We start from the raw sequence: 21,474 nt of genomic DNA on the forward strand, positions 1-21,474 counted from the left end.
AGCCTCTTTTTGGATTCAGGTTTTTATTCGTCTATTAAACTTACCATCTACATTTATAATATAACCTTAAGAAACGGTCAAATTTTGCATTATGTACCAATGAGAAAAGAGTGCCGACAAAATCTAATCTATCGTATAGTCAATGTTCAAATATTTTACAAAATACGTCCGAAGAGCAGAACCGACTGTACTGAGTTTTCGGAAAACAACTGATCACAAAATACATCAAACCGTTGACTGGCTAAATCAGTTTTCGCTTAAACAGAATCACTAACTTTGTAAGCTTGGGTAAAATTTTGCAGGTTATCCTATGAAAAAAATTGTTTTGACACTGATTAAACATATATACCACCCAAACACCGCAAATAATTTTAACGCATATCAATATTTATTTTATTTAACTAACGCAATGAATAAGTAACATAAAATTAAGAAAATTGATAGTAGACTATATTTCGACAAATAACATAACTTCATCAATTATTGAGATGGTAAATTGTGTTTCTCGAAGATGTTTTGAACAGATTCGAACACAGTTGTCACATCGTGTTCTGAGTGAATCTAAATAAAATTATAAGCTTATCTAGTCTGGTGTTAGTTTTATCAATGCTTTCAAGCCGTTGTTTTTGCAGCGGGTTAACAGATTTTAGTTAGAGAAGGATTTTATTTGATTCTTCTGATATAACTATAGTATTTTTGTAAATTGAAGCAGCAATGTAATAAGAATTCGTTTATTGCGCCATTTGCCTTCAAAAAATAATGCGGTCCAACAAACAGTTTACTCCTGGAGGCTAAGAAGGATTTAGTGCGATCTGAATTGGGATCTAATTAAGGTAACTAAATCAATGGCTTGTGTACATTGAAAATCTCCTACTTCTGAATAATGCTACCACACTGTTATTATTTAAGCTTTACCTCTATAACACGTTTATGCAATACTATGTTTTGTTGTTTGTACGTTACGCTTGTTTACTGATTGTTCCATACCAAAACCAACGAGTATAATAAAATAATCACCTGTTCGATTTTGTTGAGCTTTTTGTAGTATTCTATAACCGGTTCGGTGGATTCGGTAAACGTCTTTAGACGCAACTGGATTGTTTGTTCGTTGTCGTCTGCTCTTCCGCTAGTCTTGGCTCGGTTCAGCAGTCTTTGTTTCATCGTTTCTTGTGCCACATCGAACCAAAGCACGAACAAACAAGGTGCTATCTGTTCAATCAATAATGTATATGCATTAATAGCAGTGGTTATTTAACAGTGGTCAGTGGACCCCTTTGGAATTCGTGGAATAGTTGTTTTGGATCCGTAAAAGCATACTTGAATTAGTGTATAAAGTTAAATTTAGTTAATTTTTCAAAAGAAAATGTTATTAAAAACCCTTTGCCCTCTCCTCGAAAGTATTTAGGCATGATTCTAGTTTAAATATTTTATTGATCAGCTTAACGCAAAACAGAAGGTTTCTTAAGTCTACTTGTTTTATCACGTCATCTCTGAAAAATTTCCTGCCGACGCTAGTCCACTTAACCCTATACCAAATTATTTTAAGGTCCGCGTAAAAAAAGAATTCCTGGTTAAGAGTCTGATTTGTACGTACAACACACAGTTGTTTAACTTAAAAATTCGTTTAAGGGGCGGATTAAGTGTAATGTAGGCTTAAGGCTGTTTACCAGAGAAGGGCATATTTTTGCAATTTACTGTACTGGTACTGGATCTGTATCACTATTAGCTTTACAAAAATTTAACCTTAAAAAATTAAAAGGCCGAATTTTTCCATGGTCTAAGGTTATACCCTTACTCCGCAGCCCTGGTTAGCGGTAAATACAAGAACTGGGAGATTTCTAATGCAATTTTCTTTTCTATTTATTGATTAAAATGTAATGATTCATTGGACTAAATTATCTAAAATTGGCCCAAACCCTTACGAAGACTAATACACACAAAAAGATCCACTGTTACCTTCTTTTCAAATTCAATTCCTTGTTGTATTTCACGGGGATAACCATCTATAAGAAATCCTTTGCTCTCCTGGTTCGACATTATGTTTGTCTTTATTAATTCTAGTACTGTATCCTGCAATACAATTGTATAATACATTTTAATTCACGGAGGATACGTTTTCATTAGTACATACTTAGTAGGGACTTGCCGTTTATGATTGAACTAATGAAAATCGCTTTGAGGCATTCCTGTTATTTGCGGGCTAATTTAGTCGGTTTGCATCTCTAGCTATACTCCATGTTTGCTACATCAACAACATAGTTTTATTATGTCCATTTTTTTGTATATTATAAACTGTTACAAGGATTTTTTCATAGCATGTACAACGGTCATTCAAGAGAATATTCTTATTAGAAAGCCAATAAAAAATATCAGACTATAACGGAAAATCGAAAAAATATTAAAAATTAAAACCGAGTAAACAACACTTACTTGTAACTGCCATTATGTATTCCATCTATTTCTAAAATATATACATTACTATCGGCGATTATCCAAAAGATATAATAAATATTTTACTGATTTGATTAACACGTGTCTCCGTGTCAGTTTAACAATATACACCAGCTATTCTACTATTATCGGAATACCCTACCAAAGAAACCAGTTCTCCTCGTTCCATAATCTTCCTTAGTTCTGCTCCCTTGGGACTCCCGGAAGCCACTTCTTCTCGGAGAAGATCACCGGATGATAAATGTTTGAAGCCGTACCTTTCGACGATCTTCTCGCACTGCGTACCCTTGCCTGAACCCGGACCACCTGGGAGGAAATTAAGGATGTCCGATAATATGGGATCGGAGCCGATACCCCATGCCAACTTACAACATCAGTACTCGATCAATACTAAGGTGGTATCGGTGCCGATCCGATTCAAAATCAACATAAGAATTTCAGCCTGGATTTGCGAACCAACCAGCGATTTTTAGCTTGCAACACCATTCTATTTTAGGTTAACAACTATAGAGCAGGGGCGGGCAACTTCTCCGGTCGGCGGGCCAGATATGGCCAAATGAAGTACTTGGCGGGCCGTACTGTCAAAGCTTGCATGTTTTGTCGCACAATAGCGACCAACGTTGTACTCGTTAAACACGGCAACACTTTTTTGCCGACTTAAAGAATAAACTAAGTACAACTTTATAAACCGAAAATCGGTTTGTTTGGATGTTATGAGATAAATAATTACACGTTAGGTAAAAATTTCAAAAACAATTAAAAATGCACATAAATCGTTTACAAAATTAAAAAAACTATTATTAGCTTTTTGATAATTGACGTTATGTTAAAATTTTATTAAAAAACGTTTTTTTTTAGTTATATTCAACGACATTTTAACTGTGTTATGTATACGCGAGCTTCCACAATTATCCACCCTGTCCAAGTTTATCACATTAGGCTTATCTTCGTTTTTGCATTATACAGTTGTTCAGTTCTGATTTGGACAAATGTATTGAACAGTATTTGCTGCCTATTTTCTCTTGACAACATTTTCTAAAATAACCAGCGTCTTGAAATGACAAAAATATTAACTAAGGATTTCAATAATTTTGCATAAACCCGAAAAAATACCGATAGTCAGTGAAACATCAAAAACGTGTTTGTTGTTGACGACGCCAAGACACTTATGCTGTTGTTTAAAATAATCAATATATTTATAATAGGTCAAAATTTTGTCTAAAAAAAAACGGTATATTTTTAGGTCAAAATTTATTTTGTTAGGTCAAAAAATAATCGCCCTACTGATGACGCTTTTATTAGCGAATTATATTTATCTCTTAACATCCAAATATCCTTTATTATCATTGATGTGCAATCGGAATCATTTGTTTTTCACCATTCGGATTTTGTTATTTAAAAGAAAATACTAATTCTTGCCGATTTGATTGAAAAAGTACTTAGGCATTCAATCCTTGTTAAATTCGCGACAGTCCTTCTCAAACTTACGTTTCTGGGCAAATCCATGGGAAAATATCTTTGTAGTATCTAAATATAATTTCAACCCAAAATAAAGAATCGTAGTAAGCAAGTAGTGGGGGATTGTGGCAGAATTGCCTGCCGCGGGCCACATTATCATGTAAGACCAGAAACTGTCTGCGGGCCGCTCAAAATCTCGTCGCGGGCCGGACCCGCCCCGCGGGCGGTATGTTGCCCGTCCCTGAACTAGGGGTAACTGGTCTAATAACAATAAAGAAAATTTTGACATATTAACCTGCAAAGCAAGTCTACCCTTGAATGATTTATTTCATATCTTTTGCTTTTTTAGCATATTAACATTCAGTATTAAAAATAGAGTTAGCTCCACCAGCCAACATATCAATAGATAGAAATCGCTCTTCTGGTGTAAACGAAGTATAAACCGAGATTCGGCAGCAGATACCAGCTGACCTCATCAGGGTTAATAATTCAAACGAGAGTGCGTTAGCCATCCAGTTAAACCAGAAAAACGTCAAGGGGCTGTTTATCAAATTCCCTGTGGAGGTTGTTCAGCAACATACATAGGGGAAACTAAACGTTCCTTTCATACCAGGAAACTGGAACATATGCGTGATGTCCGCCACGAAAGGGCATCCCGGTCAGCTTTGGCAGAGCATGCGGTTGAACTTCGACACGGAATTGATTGGGATTATTGTAAAATTCTAGACTGGGAACCGCACTATTACAAAAGACGGTTCATTGAATCATTCCTGATTGACAAATGCCCTAACACCATGAACAAAAAAGATTCATGGTATCCGGCAATCTACTCGTCGTTGTAGCTATAACGCAATAGCTGATAGTCGCTCGTTGGCGCAGTCCTGCACCGGATGACTCCGGCGCGTCACAGCTTATCGCATACTTCGGCGACGTCTAGAATTATTAATTTTTATCTACAGTTTTTTCAATTTTTTGCTTCTCAGTATATAAGATGGCTAACGCACTCTCGTTTTAATTATTAACCCTGATGAGGTCAGCTGGTATCTGCTGCCGAAACGTTGGTTTATACTTCGTTTACACCAGAAGAGCGATTTCTATCTATTCAGTATTAAATTACAGGCTTGTCAGGGTACGACTGAAACCACGAGTTTAAGCGTTTGTGTGGTCATGGAGATTTGTAAATAAATATTGAGAAAGTTCTTCTTCTTTTGTATGTCTAAACTGTCCCGTTACGCAAGGGGATGCAACTTGCTGCAGCCATAAAGTTAAGTTGCTATGTAGGCTAATGGGGAGCGGAAGACATTCTTTCGCTTAACGATATTGGCTAAGATTAACTTGCGACGGCCCATGGGAAATATTGCTGTAGCATGTAGGGCTCATTACGCGATTGTTGCTATATTCTTTATCGAAGTAGGCTAATCGAAACGAAATGGAGATATGGCATGATCCTGTGCGATAAAATGTATCAAACAGCTTGCCAAATCACCACGCTTATTTACGTTATTTGTTTATACGTTTCTGTCAACCAAAAATATAAACTTTTAGGTGGCTGGCTTAATTGCGCATGCGCACGTTTTTCAACGTAACTAAGGCCTACAAGGACGATTTATTGTTTCGAATTTAATATTTTTCAACTTACCATAACAAATGCAATATCATTCTTTAGCCGCACAGTACGCTATACATACTTACAGTATACATAGATAAAAAAAGCAAATTAGAGTTTGCCTCCTTAACCCTGAAACGCAAGGCCACTTGGGTATTGCGATTGGTTGAAGGAGAGTTATTAAATTTATTATAGATAGGCCGAACAGCTGCGATGATTAACTAAGTTACGGTACTTAATTGCTAACCGGTCAGTTCAATGTATTGCCGCGATTTCCTAAGCCTGTCACAAAATCGAATAATATTTTTTTATAATTGAGGCATGTGGCTTTTAAGGTTTTAGAATATTCTCGCTTTTAAAAGGTAGGCTCATAGATAACTGCGAATACCCAAAACGGTCATGAATACCCAAAACGGTCCCAGTCACGTCACTTACTTTTGTCTACAAAGCTGTTTATAGACTATAGCTATAATGACAACATCTAAAGCTAAAATGGAGGCCGAAGACAACACTCAGCGCTAATTAATGGGGTCTACGTTGCACCATCCGGCTATCAGTGAAAGTTATCTTATTAAGATCGATTTTGACATTTAACATATAGGCTAATACAGAAATATACTATAAAATATATATTTTATAGCATTGGTGAAACTGATTGGTGAAAATATGACAATTAGGTGATCGCATAAATTTTATTGGTTATTGCCCTTTTTCCTTAATTACCGTACCCGAAAGCGTCGAGTTCTATGGAGATTATAAATAATTTACAACGAAGCTACTTTATGGCGAGTTGCAGAACATGAAGTAGTCTGTAAAAATATAAGATGCTACCGTACTACACGATTAAAAAACGATTATTTGCAAAAGTCAATGTAGCTAATATATTATATTTTCGAAACACAGCTACATACGCGGCATATGGCACTAAAATGTAATAGGCTATAGTAGATTAATTCTCACTATATAAAAACCTTAACCTTTTGGACAACAAAGTTCATCTATCAAGTTCAATAAACACAAATTTCTCTCGTGAAAAGTACGGGGAAACATTTCAGTATCGGCTAATCTAGTCTGAACGTAATACATCCATTCATTTTGACAATAGTATGCTATTCTGTTATTGGGCGTTATAATACTTATCTTACAAAAGGTACTTACCGAGAACAAAAATAATGTGCTTATTTTCCATGTCACTCTGATTTTGGCTGACAGTCGATTTTAATTTTAGATAACCAGTAACACAATAGCTAACTAACCAGCCAATGTGTAAGCCAAACGATGCCATGTATATGACAGTGAACAGCTCTAATAAATAGCATAGGCGTCATGTACGGCGCTATGACGTCATTCTCACCAGCGTTGTTCGAGCTTACTACGACCTTCCTTCTTCTCAGCTTTTAACAATTTGACATGGCCTACTCACAAAGAAGAAAATACAGCATTTGCTTGAAAGCCTAACCGAAACGCTATTACGTGTTGCCTATACACAGACTGCAAACTTCCAACAGATAACATAACACACTGCAGAAATACACCATAAAACAAGAATTGCTATACTTTTGTTCATCAAGATTTGATACTTCAAGGAACCTGCTGTGCAAAGTTCTACACGGTGTGTGAATTCGCTATCAACGCAAAATTATAGTTTTCATACGCCGCCATAACCTTTAGTGTATCTGGATTAAGTTTGCGCAAGGCCTCGTTTGTATTTTGTATTAAAAACAATATAAAGTAAATCAAATAACAAAATTGTTATGTTTTTGAAGTTGATTTTAGCATAAAGCATACTATTGTACCCATGGTGTTAACCTAGTTACAAATTAAAAGCCACATTACCGAACTGCTATTAATTCAGGTAAAGATTTATTAGATTAAGAAGACGGAAATATTCTAGCGAAACGTGACAAACTCTTTTTGTAAAGTATGCACATTGGGGACAGCTTATAGTAGTAATGAAGCTGGTAAATACCCTATTTCGTCTGTGCAAGTGCAACGCTTAACGCTGGGTATTGGGTATTATTAGTTAGCATCTAAACGTCGAGTTCTGCGGCGCTGGTCGAAGTGGTCAAAGTTAAAATTGCAAGGAAGGCATAAATATGTAGGAATAAATACAAAAATACTAATTTACCTATACAAACCCAAATGCAATGGTAGGATTCTACGACAGCGCCCAAATAATTGTTTTAACACTGTTGTGGGATTCTAGACTAACACCAGCTAGTGTTCTAGCCGGTTGTTTAAACTTATTAGGTGCAGGTGTACAATCATGTTTTTTTGCACACCTTAGATTGCAAATCCTCTACAGATTAGTTTTCGTCTAAATTTAAATTGGACAATAATACCAATTTAAATCTGCACATAAACTTCTCAAAAAATAAACACTGGGTATGCACCTGGCACAGAATTCCGGCTTTTTAGGAGTCAAACAGCAATTATATCCATTTTAACAAAACTTAACTTAAAAAATATTAGTACTTAAACTAGGGTTCCTCTTTTTCCCGGATTTTTTCACTCCCGGGAAACGGAATTGAAAAATAAAATTCCTGGGTATCCCAACGAAAAAATTATACCTATAATTACGTCATTATGATGTTAAAAACTACTTAATATTAGCTCCAAACATTTAATTAAGCTCATTCATGTTCTGTAGTATTGCTTCTGCAATCTTAAAAGACCTTTTCGCATTAAAGGCTTCACAATTATTTGTTTTTATTTAAAAAAAGGTGCATTTTTATTGGTAGAATAAAGTTTTTCTGCTGGTAAGCGCAAATAAAGCAACGACTTTCATAGGTTCGGTAATATTTTTTTCTTTATAACAGTCAAAAACAACAAGTTTTTTTAAAGTTTTGCTATGTTGCCGAATAACTGGGATTATTAAAACTTGACCGGGATTCAGAATCGTTAATTCGCAAGAAATCCCCAGGAATTTCCCGTTGAAACATTCCCAGAGATGTACCCTAACTTGAACCAACAGTGATTTGCACCATAACCCATGCTGGAATTTGTTGCCATTTCGCATTTCTTTCATAATAAGCCATAGGCCTACACAGTATCCTATTACCTCAGTAATAGACCTACGTTTTGCAACGATGATTAAGGGATTAACATGGAGCTATGAGAAACAAGTTTACGATAAACGCTATATGCTACAGTGCTATTCTGCTTTTTGTAGCAGGTGTAGACCCTAAAAATGCAAATCTAACAAAATGACATCAATTATAAAGTTGACTCCCCTTGCAGGGGCACTCAATGAAGGACCATGCTGTTACATGTTACAAGTAAGTTGTAATTTATTTCAAACATCACTTACACTAAAGCATTATATTGTAGTCAAAAGTATCCATAGGCCAATGTAGCCAGTTTATTTTAATGTGCTATTATTAATTGAATAAAGCAGAGATTATAAAACTGTGCATCCTTTCTCCCTGGGTCGTTGTTTTAACTTTCAAGGGTGTCACACAATGATTTTGTTTTCTATCAAATTTTTTTTGCCGTAATAAAATACTTTTAGATATTTCATCACATGACATTATGATTTTCTAAACCAAACAAATTAATAAATATTTAAGGATTAGCAAAATTCCTGTCACTTAGTGCCTTGCAGGTCCCACGAAATTTTCCCACAGCTGCAAGATAACCAAAAGTCATTTTTATATTGTAACCCTGCAGCACATGGCGTTTTTGCTTGCGCCCCTAAACTCAAATGATGTGTTCGCCTAAAGAATGGTTCAACCTTGACATGTTTAGGCAATAAACAAAGCTATTAATGAGCAAACTAGATAAACAAAGATTTGCACCGAAGGCTAAAATTAAAGTTTGTTGTTTGTTTGTAAATAAATTTTTTGTACAAGTTTCTTTATTTGTCATGCTAATTCTTCGGCCGACTTAGTTGCCAAGCCACCAGCATTCTGCCATACTGCCCAACTGTACTGCATATCAACTTGTTATACTTTCTTTACTTAAAAATATACCCACTGTTCGTTATTGTGCTGCAAATCATTTTTGTTTTATTACTGTGACGTAAGCTTAAAAAAATTAGAACCATTGCTGTATATCTATATATATGTAAGTAAATATATATATATATTTTCTAACAAGTCCTAAATGGATTCAAATTGTATTTTTGTTGTTGATCTACAGGTAGATGAGTTCACATTTCTACTAGATTGTGGATGGGATGAAGATTTTGACTGGAGAGTTATTAACAATGTGAAAAAGTGAGTATCTCAAATAGACAAATACGTTAATAAGCAATAAGAACACTATTAAATTTCCATTCATCTTTTATTTATTAGTATAGGATCCTACTGGTTAAATATAAATAAACTCTATATCCATGATTGGGGTTTCGCACAGGCCCGCCCGCCAATGAGAGTATAATTTGCTGCTGGCGAGTGCTTTCTCGTGCGCAAACTACAACAAGAAATGAACCAAACGGATCACATGTGTTAAAAGGCCTACGTGTTTAAAAAATGAACTCCTGTAGAAGGAAGTAGTTATTTCATTGAGCTTTTGATTTGTTTAATAGTATATATTTAAGGTTTTTCCCTGTGGAAATGACATAACAAAGCAGTAATGGTTTATAAAGACCAAATAAAGGGGATAAAAATATGCCAAGATCACACTCTCTGTAAAACTTGCTTATTTAATCTTGACAAGATTGCACTCTTTAACTGTATATTTTTATCCCAATTCTTGTTTTTTTCGGAGAAAATTAACAGCTCATGAAAAACAGTTTGGCCAGATCTGGCCTGTCAGGTAAATTATTCGGCCTTTGGAATGGTTCCTTAATAAAGATGTGCAGTTGAAATGTATTGAATGCACTTCAAATTAAAATTTTGTTGAAATTTTAACTGTTTATGTAAGTGGGTAAAAATTATATTTTAGCTCCCTTGTCTGCCTAACTTTTGTTTTCAGCAGAAGTGTAGTTTTCTTTGTCATTGAGCTAATGCGTCTACTTTTCCAATCACATGGAGGATTTTTAATTTTAATATGAAATAAAAAATACATTTCGCAAAATGTGTTTCTTCCTGGTTCATTTATTTTCATTGCCAAAAAACACATTTTATTAGCAAGGCTATTTATGAAAAAATAGAGTATGTGATAATTGTATTTAATATGTTCATTAATTATATGTATTCAAATACGTTGCCGCTTTAGTTTGTTTGTTCAAAGTGATTTTATTCCTAATTTAGTCTGATGATATAATTTTTTTCAGGTACATTGCTCAAATTGATGCTGTTTTGCTGTCATTTCCTGACATCCAGCATATTGGTGCACTGCCTTATCTAGCTGGAAAGCTAAATCTTAACTGCCCTATTTATGCCACAGTTCCTGTTTATAAGATGGGACAAATGTTTTTGTATGATCTATACCAAGTAAGGTTTTTTTTTTGTATATTTAAAATTTTGTTTTTAGGTTTTGTAAAATTGCTTTTTATCTAGTCTCATCATAACACAGAAGACTTTGACAGATTTACTCTGGATGACGTAGATGGTGCCTTCGACAAAATCGTGCAAATCAAGCATAATCAGACTGTTACACTTAAAGGTATCCAATCAATTCTATTAGCAATTATTTTACTTAAATTACAGCATTGTCCTTATTTAATATGGCTCATATGTGTATACCATACATTTCTTGGCTGAATTTGAATTTTATTTATAACCCTTTTTACTTGATCCAAACTACATTTGTTTTTTAGACAAAGGACAAGGTCTTTCTATTACACCAGTACATGCAGGTCACATGATTGGTGGAACAGCTTGGAAAATAATGAAGGATGATGAGGAAGGGGAGGTTGTGTATGCTGTTGACTTTAACCATAAGCGGGAGAGGCATTTGAATGGATGTACACTTTTTGACACTGGCAAGTTAACGGTTTGTTAAAAAATTAAACCTGTCTACCACAAATGACAAGCATGAATATGTGCGAAATGTCATGTGCAGGATTGTTTTATTGTGTTACCTTTTTCGTAAGTAGAAATATAAATTATATATTTTACCTATGGGTATTGTTGTAAAATTAATTTAGTTGGCTATCTATAACCTATTACTTTGTGTGTGTATCACAATAAAAGAACACACATATAGTATTTCTTTTGACATATAGTGGTATGAAATAATATTTTCCTGAAAAATGGTTGACAGGAGATGCTTCAAGTCGTCCACCCCAGCTTCTCATCACTGATGCATACAACGCTGTTTATATGCAAGCAAGAAGAAAACTAAGAGATGAGCAACTCTTAAGTTAGTGGTTTACATTCTTGGTGTTGCATGTAACATTTGTTGTATTCAAGAAATAGCTATTGAAACTGGGCTAATGAGAATGTTCACATATCAATAGTTTACATATATACTTTAATTAGAAAAATTAGGCTTTAGACTTACAGTATTTTTCGATTTTTGTTTTTAGCAAAAATCATTGAAACAATGCGAGGTGATGGAAATGTCCTTATTGCTGTTGATACAGCAGGCAGGGTGCTGGAATTGGCCATCCTACTGGTAAGCCACATTTAGCTTTAACTCATTTTAAAATTTTCACCACGTTTGAAGTCGCATTAAATTTCACCAATGTTAGTTGTTTATGTTCCTTAGTAATTGAAAGTGTTTTGCAATAAGTTGGCTGTTTTGTTTCAATGAGTGGTCAAAAACTGGCCTGTGCTTTGAAACAGGTAGTTATTTGTTATTATAATATGTATCTGTTGGCCTTATTAAAATTAAAAAAATGTTCTAATCAGGATCAACTATGGAGAGATTCGCGCTCCGGTCTGTGCGCCTACTCTCTCGCTATGATCAACAACGTCACTTACAACGTCGTGGAGTTCGCCAAATCAATGGTACGAACTATTATCGCCATAGGCGCCGAACGTGGGTGTGCAGAGCGTTTTTAGACGCCCTGGATTTTTGGCAGGGCGTCAAAGCGCCCTAGAATTTGGCCAAGTCGAACTTGCAATTAGTGTGCAATTTCCATTAATTATTTTGGAAATACGCCATACCAGTTGTACAGCTTAGGTTCACCAAAATAATGTGCGAAACTTACAGCGTGGCACAGTTTCCGTTAGCAGATATATGTAAGACGAGGTGCTAAACTCGCAAAATACGACCCGCCAATGTATAACATAAAGCCTGCAACCTTTTTACAAACTAGCCACGAGGCCGTTCAACATATTATTTTTAAGGTATTTTAACAACGTAACGGCATTTTTTGCGCTTTGCGCGAATGTTATTCATGCACTTGCGCCATGCATACTCGCCAACTTCGAATATCTTAATGAATTTAACCGCTTCTTCTTATTTTAATTATACCCATTTTCAAAAAATTCTCAGGTAAAATTTAATATTGGGCCCGCCGAAACATTTTAGGTTTAGCTTAGACACCCGTCTATAGAAAAAGGTTGCCGAATTCTGATGTCGGTTGTCAAAGCCTTAGCCCTATAGGCTGATAAGAGTTCTGTCGGAGTAAAACCTCTTCTGGTAAAGTGGGCATCAACCTATCAACTGATCCTCGAATCGACAGAACTGTCAACCTGTTCTTTTTCTATTTTTTATACCCCATTTTACACACTGCGTCGTGTGACGTAACATTTCTAAATCTTAAAAGACGATGTGAAGCTCGATCGCTTATAATTAAACATTAGTCCTAACCATAAGCTTCCAATCGCAACCAACATAAAAAAATTTGTCGATCAAAACTTTAAAGATAACGCAACAATGAGGTCTATGTGCGTGAGTTTCAGGTATGTTACGACTCTGTTAGCAAGTATAACTTAACGCTTTACCATTTAGAATTGTGAATAAATAATCGTGTATCAAGGAAGTATTATATTGTTCACTGACAGAGATCATCATGTTGCCCTTAATCGTTTTAGAGCGCAAATGTGGTATTTGTTACGTCACACAACGCATTGCTTCAATGACTAAACACGGAAGCGCTAAATCGGTTTTAAGTATTGGTACGTTTTGTTCGTGATTAATGATTACTGACGCATTTTGCACTGATTAAAAAAACGCCCTGGAATTTTGAAAGTTCGGCGCCTATGATTATCGCCCATAGTGTATAGAACCTAAAGAAATTGCCACATAGATATTCGGAAGATGGCGCTATAGAGTCATTATGAGTTTCCAAATCGGTAAATGCTGAACAGCTGCACTACCAGATTATTTTACTAGTACACTTCAAACACTGTCCAAACTTGAAATAAAAAAACGGAAAGAAATATTTGACATAAACTCTCCTACATATAATTTTATTTAGCATTTTTTGGGGCAGTGTCCTTTAGCTTGTTGGTTATTAATATAGCATAATTAAGGTTTAACATTTTATTACTGACAACTAGTGGCTGGTAATCATTTTACTTATTACCTTTTACATAACGACTGAATTCAATAAACCCTTTTTTGGCAACTTACGCATTGCGTTTGCTGTGGTTTCCCTGTGGTTTTGAAACACACATGTACTTTTATCAAGTTGTATGTTTTTATTTCTTGTGATTGTTTATGTTGGCGATGAGTTTCTCGTCAAAGAGAAACCTTTTTAGGTCTTCATATTGTACGAGTGTTTCTAATACGCAATTCGATTCACCTGTTCGAGTGTTGTCAGCGGACTTAGATGCTCGAGGTATTGTTTGTTTTTCCTGCCTCCGACTTCCTTTGTCAATCTAAATACGCAGAAGTAGTAGAGGGTGGCGTTTGCGGGCAGTTTGGAATGGGCGACTTAGGGCCCGGGCTTTCGGCTAATGGCTCTTCAACTTCATCTATGTCTTGTGTACATTGACCTAACTCTCCGTTGGTGCAGACACACTTGTCTTCAACTTGCGTCTTATACAGACAAGCAGAGCAGACTGGATCCAGTATTATTTTTGTACTATAATTTAGCCACCTGATTGTTGTTGTTTGGATTTTCTGTCGGAATCGCATTCGCAACGCGTTTTGTTGTGTTACCGTGTAACGGTTTAGGCTACTTTGACTGAGGTTTAACCAATGTGATAAGGCTATAAGTAAAAACGAGTTGTCGTTTTCCCGATCGACTCTGGTCGGACATAACCCTCACCATTTTTGATTATACATATCAACACTTTTTTAACAATTACAATTTCTATTGGAAATCTGGCATATATTTCTACACTTTTCTTACAAACACAATTGATATTTGAAATCTGGCTGTTATTTGAATCTTAATGTCATTTTACCAATGACAAGAACGATAATTTTCTCCTTTTTGTGGGCTATCAAGCTGTTTTGGCTAGGGGTGGCTAGGGTGGTAAGATTTGTGTAATTTCAATTTTTTTGATTTCAACTTGGACTTTTACCCTATTTCTACTGGACGTTTTAATCCTTTGCAATAAGGATTAAAATTAAAAACCATATGAAGTATTATTCACGTTATCCATTGTGTACAGCTTAACACATTTAAGTAAACTTTTTAAATAAGGCGCTCAGCTACGCAAAACGTTGAACCCAATATCGATAAAATGCAAGTTCAGATCGGCTTACGCTGACTCTTGTGATTATCAGGTGGTACCCTAATCTTTTGCTGTCTTTGGCGCTCAACTTTATATCTCACATTAACTCAACTTTATATCTCACATTAACTCAACTTTATATCTCACAATAATGTAGTTTTGTTTGAAAAGCGTTCGAAGAATATGTGATACGTTGACGCCTTGGAAAGTAAATGTGTTGTGGAATAAAAAATGACGCTTGGAGCGTAAAAAAGTCGGAAAGTACGGAAACAAACAAAACAAATAATTGCGCGTGACGATTATCGAGGACACAGTAACGGAACATTACATAAAATGAGGGTTTCCAACTTTAAATGGTATAGTTGACGGATTTTTTAACATGGTACATAATAGTTTTGTTTATTTAGGTAGTGTGTGTAGAAACGTAAATGGTCAACCACGTTCGTGTTTACTTCCGATAACTGCAAAGGAGATTACACAAATGAATACAATGATTCGTTTACACCAATCGCTTATTCTGATCATTAAAACCGGGGTGATGGCAATAGTTTTTTAAGCTTTTCATGTTAAAACTTGTTCCCATTTCAATTATGCTCGAATAGGTTTGCCTAATTATGGAATCACTGCTGATGGAACATGCACTGCGATGGTTATGAATGTAAAATGGAATACGAGAAAGCTGTTAACACACTTGCAAACATAAGAAACTAACCACAATCATATGTGGTTATCGGTTATTTTAACTCTATGAATTACGCTAACAGTAGAATGGTGGGTGGTGCGGAAAATTTGTGTTCTCTACACTTTAAAAAGTTGTTCGCAGGCTGCGCTGCACCGCAAGTTTGTGAATTTTTTTAAGTAATTTTGTTAGATGTGTAACATTTGTTTTTGTATTCTAATATTCCCTTGGTGTTTATAAACACCACTTTTTTTAGAAAAAAGGGCACTATAAACAAAACACTTAAACAAAGGTCGTTAATACAAAAAGGATAAACATCCATGTTTCAGCTACTTGCTATTCACTTTAAATAGGTACTTAATAAAACTTCTGGCATTCAGCACGCAGCATGTGGTATGGGGCGGAAAAATGTTCCAATTTATTTAAGCGTCCCTGTGTGGTAACTTGGCTAAACTGCGTCGCTGCGCGGTCGATATCTCTAGCTAACAGTTCAGTCAGGCAGTCGCAAAAAATGAACTAAGAGTATTGATGACACATTAATATAACCTGTATTGAAAAATACGGTATCGGGTCGAATTGTACGTGTTAAATAGTGACCACTTGCATAAGGTAAGAATCAAAACCATATTTTATACAACAATTTATACCTTTGGTAAACCCTTTCTCTTTTGATCAAAATTGATCAGTGCATTTGTTCACAAATTTATCGTTTCGTCCGAGTTGCGACGTTGCAAACTCCCCGCCCGAACTTGGCCGATCTTCCTCGACGAGGCGCCTGATTCAGTGGCAGGAACACTCGCTGTGCGTTTCAGAGAGTTGGTGTTGCTGCGCAATGGCGTGGGTGGGAAATGCATGTCGAAGTAGGTGGACACGACGTCGTCTTCGTCATCTCCGCGGTCGTCGTCGTGCGCGACCAAGTCCGTGTCGCTCCTCACGTTTCCGTAATCACACAACTCCTCCGCAATAACGCTGCTGCCGCTGTCGCGATGCGCCGCCGCAAATACGGGCTCCGGCTCTGGCGCTTTGCTGGACAGCAAAGTCGACGAAAGCGGCGAGGACGTGGTGGGCGGCAGAGTCGACGATGGCGAGTATGACGTGTCGGTCGACCACCCGTTTACGCTGGGCGTGCGACTAGATGGATACGAGCTTGACCCTTCGGACGCCCGCGCCGTTCGTCGCCGGTTACCGCTCGCGTTCGAACGCTTGGATCGTCGCACGCTTCCTTCGCGCACAATGCCCAGTACGTCCGTGTTTGGAGTGTGCATCAAAGCTCGGGCTTTGGGTTGTTGTTCGCGGTGGTCGCCCAATCCGTCGGCGGGCACATGATGATTCCTGGGCCTGCTTGTTCGGTGCTGATCGTGCGGCAGAGTGTCTGATTCCGTGCCTGTGCCCAGGCCACTGCTGAAGCTGTCCCGGGTCGTGATTGATGAGAGTCGCATGGCGTGCTGAAAGAACATTAGCAAGCGTTCAGATTTGGAACTGGGCTTCCATGCAAATAAATATCGATGAAATTAAAAAAATCAATAAATAAACATTTACTATACATATAAACTCTTGTTATTGTTTTAATAGTCACGTATTCCACAGATTCCGAATACTTCAATTTTTGTCTTACCTCTTTCTGTTTGCTCCGGTTGTTGTTGTTCCTCGTTTTGGCGCTGTACCTGTTGGTCCTGTTCTGCTGCTGCTGCTGCTGGTTCACAGCTGACACGTCGCTATAACTTCCCGACAGATCGTCGTAAGGAAAGAAACGATCGTTGACGTAACTGTAGTCGTCACCCATTGTCAGAAGGGCCCTGGGTCGGCCATAGGTACCAACAAAACCCTGGTCATAGGACGGATCCCCTGGCAGAGGAGGCGTTGGGGCGTCGTAGCTGTGGTAGGACCCGCGGTTCCCAATAGGGGGCGCGTTTTCGAGGTGTACCTGACTTCCGGTGGTCGATTGTGGATTTTTCGACACATCCGCCGCCACGTGGCTGTAGCTAGGAAGGGTCAGGGTAAGGTCGAGGGGTTCGAACGTTTTCTCTTTGGGATTCTTCTCGGCCACTGAAGCGTGACGGCAAGGCCGGGTCGACGAGGATCGCCTCTTTTGAACGTAAATCCAAACAGCCGCCGTTATAATAATCCCAAGTAGTATACCCACAGCCCCGCAAGCGACCCCAACAATCATAACCACATTGCCGTCACTGTCAGGTCCGGGCGGTGCCTCGCTTGTTGTCATTGTTGTTATTGTTGTCAATTGTGTGGCAGCGTCGGTGAACGCCGTCGCACCAAGGTTTTCTGGACTGCCCGTAGCATCTTCGATATTTCCGAAAGTAAACGGCGACGTCGAAGTGGAAGCAGCAGATATGTTTGCGGCGCCTATTGTCCGACCGGTTGCAGGAACAAATGTCGTTGTTACATTGACTTCTCGGTTACTTCTTTCGCCAAGAGCCCTCGCAATGGGGTTCGCTGCTTGACCGCTACCACCCGATTCCATTTCTTGATGTTATTCTTTTTATTATTGCAAGCAATTGCGCGTGTTATTCATTATTTTCTATCGCCTGCTGATAAATTCAAGTCGTGAATCCTCTTGAAATAAGAAGAATACATATCACGTGTATTTAAGATTAGCCTGACTAATTATAGGGAAATGTTGTCGTTGAACAATTGTGCTGCGATGCTCAGGTCGAACTTAATTTAAACATTACGTAAATTAAAAATTGCTGATCGCTAATAGATCTGAAAATATTTTACCAACAGCTGGTCTGGTCCGGTTTTAATAGTGCAACATTTTCCTTTGCCCAAGGTAAGGCCGATAAAATTATTAGGGGAATCGCAATCACTGCAGCAAGTCTACTGCCGGCAGCCATGCGCGTGTTTAAACTTTCGCCTCGCGGTAGACGACAGCACACTGCTTTCTCGCAAGTCGAATTTAGGCCAATTAGATTTGCGTCTGCGCCCGATCACTCGGTTGGACGTCGTGCTAGTTTTGAGGTCGCGTCTGAACAATTGCTGGGCGCGAAAAACCCGTCGCCCCGCTGTCGTAAAGACCAGCGGTCACAGTAATTAGCCGCGCGTCAAACTACGCACCTTTGTAGGTACACAATCTTGCACTCGATTCTTGGAAAATCGACGTGTGAAATTTCCAAGCGACTCTCGTGTTTCGCTCTCTGCATAACGGGTGGTCAACGATTAAACCTGAATTGCTGGCGAGCGCACAATTGTGTGTAGGGCATTAACGACATGCCTAATAGGCGCCATCCGGCGTGAGCCATTGTTTTGTTCTGTTTGAGCAATTTCGCCAACGTTTAACAAAAGATTGACGGTGACAATTTTTTAAGCTTACCAATCGGCCTTGCAAATTTGGAAATTTGGTTCATTTCATATAGACTCATTCTAGGCTTTGCGTAGGGCACGAATAAAGACACTGGTTTCCTTGCTTATAAATGACACCTCTCTTATAAAAAATATTTGTAAAAAGTTGACCGTTAAGCTATAACATTTCCATTAAAGACAATACATTAAGTCTGTAGTGAAGCGCGATTTACCTGACCAACTATTTAATGCTAAGATCGACATACGCAAAATCTGGTGAGCAATACACACAAGCATATCTCGGGACCTTTCCACACCAAATAACGAATACAGAGATCTATCTTGTGATAAACACAAAGTAGCTCAGAAAACTGTTTTTGCTGTCAATTCTAATAACCCTGATAACATTCACATAAAATAATTTGCAGCAGGCACATCTAAAATACTGTCTGAGCAAACTGCAGTTGCTATGCTTGAGCCGATGCATTGATGCTCTATCGGCTGCTGAATATTTCATGGCTCTACTTCTTTTAAATTGGGCCAAATCGCATTACGTGTAGCCGTGGTAGGTGTTGTATGAGCGACAGCGACACCCAATAGCGACGGATTGTTGGTTTCAGACCAATCGTATGTAGCTGAATGACTGTATTTGCTAGCTTGCATCACAACCATTAAAACTAACATAACACAACATGCAAAACACGTTCAAATTACAAGCTACCCCAGCGTTATAAGTACTTTTACCGTGAAGCAACAATTTGTCGTTCGACCAACATGTTTGACGCGGTACCATGCTCAGGTCGCTGGTTACCGCAGGCCAAAAACAATCCCGTTCCACCAACAAGAGTTTACCGCACACGTTGCACCTTGCCAGGCACGCGACTTGCAACACACCACGGCAAGGTTTGTGACGCGGTTTTAATTGCGGTCAACTTGCAGAAACGCCCATAAAGCACACGTTGTTTGTCTTCGCATGTCGCGTAAACTTGACCCTTTGTGCGGCCTCTTATTTTTTTGACTGCATCACGCGTGATCATAATGCCCTAGATTTGCACAGGCAAGTTTTCTCATTTGTTGACACTATTACTGAAGCACTATTGCACTACTAAATACAGATATATAAAAATGTAAATTTGCCCTTCTACACTTATTAATTTTAGGCGTTAGACGACGCTCCTTGTTTCAGAATTCATACATTTAAAACGTCGCTAAATTTCTTAAAATTATTGCTTTAGGTAACTTGTGAAGTTGTACACTCTAGACTGCATTTTCTATTTTTTAAGAAACTTTTCGACCTAGGTATAATATATTTAACGCAAAAACGCGAAGTTCAACGGAGTTTTTTAGGTTTTGTCAAATATTGGTAATCCAAATCCACCCGACCGCTGTCTGTCAGGCCTAACCAGCGCCACAACTCCGCTGTCTGCTTTACATTATTTGCCCTTTTAAGTTGGTGTGATATCTTAGGACACTATGGTGCTCTTTAACATTATTCCAGTTTTTAAAGTAAGGCTGAGCTATCGCTTATCGGACAACAAAGAAAATCTTATTTTTGCTGCATAACTTATATCTTGTTGTAGGGTTCGACCGATAAACTGTACGTTGATTTTACGCATGGTCGTTTGGTTGAATGACTTCATAAAGTTAAGTACATGCCTTTGCCATTGTCTGCGCCGATTCATGCTAACCAACTAATATGTCTATCTGGTCTGTTGCTGCTGCCGCCTTCATTACCAAACTCGCAATCAATTTAGTCGTCCTGTCAGCTGCGCAGTTTGCAAAATGAGCTCGACCGCTGTCTGACTCCAGCGTTTTCTGCTTTTTTCCCCTCAAGAACCGCTTTCCCAACCGGGAAGGGACAAAGGCTGTATGCTGCGCGTTCGATGGTCTTGTGTTCAGGATAGCGTGCTTACTACTGTTTGTGTTGACCATTTTACCGCGAACATACATAACTGGCTGGCCTGTAATCCCCTCATTTCGTCGCCGTGACACTAATTATTGATAATTGCCTATCTTTATTTGCCGAGTTGGTTCTCGTTTTGTTCCCAATTGTTATAGCGTTGAGATATTTCACTGGGTAGAAATACAGGTAGGCAAAAATTTCATTTCTTAAATGAGACGTTTCTGTATAACGAAAGCAACCCTTGACATATTTTGTTGTTTGTCACGTTTGGCTTTTATACCACGTGAATTGTGATGTGTATAGTCCAGTTTATTTATCTTGGTTCAATGACGAATACCCATACTTGTAGTAAAAACATGGGAACCCCTTTTTGAAAATGACTATAGAAACACTGATATTTCTTGTTTTAATTATAAATTAAACTAAGCCTATTAGGTTCAAGCAATGTCCCTGACAAGATCGATCCTGCTACAAAAAACATAGTCATCTTTCTTCGATAAGTCGAGCACGAAAAGCGCAATTGCCATATAAGCTCTTTGGTTCACACCGTTTTGTGACGTATTTCGGCAAAGGTCTCCCAGGTTCGAAACGCATTATAGTTGTGTTCAAAATAGCG

General features: G+C 37.8%; 3 protein-coding genes across 3 annotated transcripts in view; 1 reads left to right on the forward strand and 2 right to left on the reverse strand.

Moving 5' to 3' along the window:
* Positions 1-93: 93 nt before the first annotated feature.
* On the reverse strand, positions 94-6,835 carry LOC146140474 (adenylate kinase isoenzyme 1-like). Its single transcript, XM_083391839.1, has 5 exons — positions 6,674-6,835; positions 2,594-2,757; positions 1,957-2,070; positions 1,018-1,209; positions 94-561 (listed from the first exon to the last, which is right to left on the reverse strand). The coding sequence occupies exons 1-5, from the start codon at positions 6,798-6,800 to the stop codon at positions 481-483; spliced, it is 678 nt and encodes a 225-aa protein (XP_083247965.1). The 5' UTR covers positions 6,801-6,835; the 3' UTR covers positions 94-480.
* A 1,844-nt stretch (positions 6,836-8,679) lies between these two features.
* The window catches only part of LOC146140475 (cleavage and polyadenylation specificity factor subunit 2-like), a 30,630-nt gene continuing 17,835 nt past the window's right edge, over positions 8,680-21,474 (forward strand). The window contains exons 1-8 of the mRNA XM_083393079.1: positions 8,680-8,793; positions 9,656-9,732; positions 10,734-10,893; positions 10,960-11,065; positions 11,220-11,384; positions 11,666-11,764; positions 11,931-12,019; positions 12,256-12,354. Coding sequence (XP_083249205.1) covers positions 8,722-8,793; positions 9,656-9,732; positions 10,734-10,893; positions 10,960-11,065; positions 11,220-11,384; positions 11,666-11,764; positions 11,931-12,019; positions 12,256-12,354 — 867 coding nt within the window. The 5' untranslated portion in view covers positions 8,680-8,721. The remainder of the gene's footprint in view (positions 8,794-9,655; positions 9,733-10,733; positions 10,894-10,959; positions 11,066-11,219; positions 11,385-11,665; positions 11,765-11,930; positions 12,020-12,255; positions 12,355-21,474) is intronic.
* Positions 15,134-18,196, reverse strand: LOC146140476 (uncharacterized). The gene is made up of 2 exons (XM_083391969.1): positions 17,274-18,196; positions 15,134-17,103 (listed from the first exon to the last, which is right to left on the reverse strand). Exons 1-2 carry the CDS (start codon positions 18,135-18,137, stop codon positions 16,354-16,356), a joined length of 1,614 nt encoding a protein of 537 aa, XP_083248095.1. The 5' UTR covers positions 18,138-18,196; the 3' UTR covers positions 15,134-16,353.

This window comes from Ascidiella aspersa, chromosome 6, assembly GCF_963924565.1.
Source record: "Ascidiella aspersa chromosome 6, kaAscAspe10.2, whole genome shotgun sequence".
In the NCBI taxonomy this organism is placed as follows: domain Eukaryota; kingdom Metazoa; phylum Chordata; class Ascidiacea; order Phlebobranchia; family Ascidiidae; genus Ascidiella; species Ascidiella aspersa.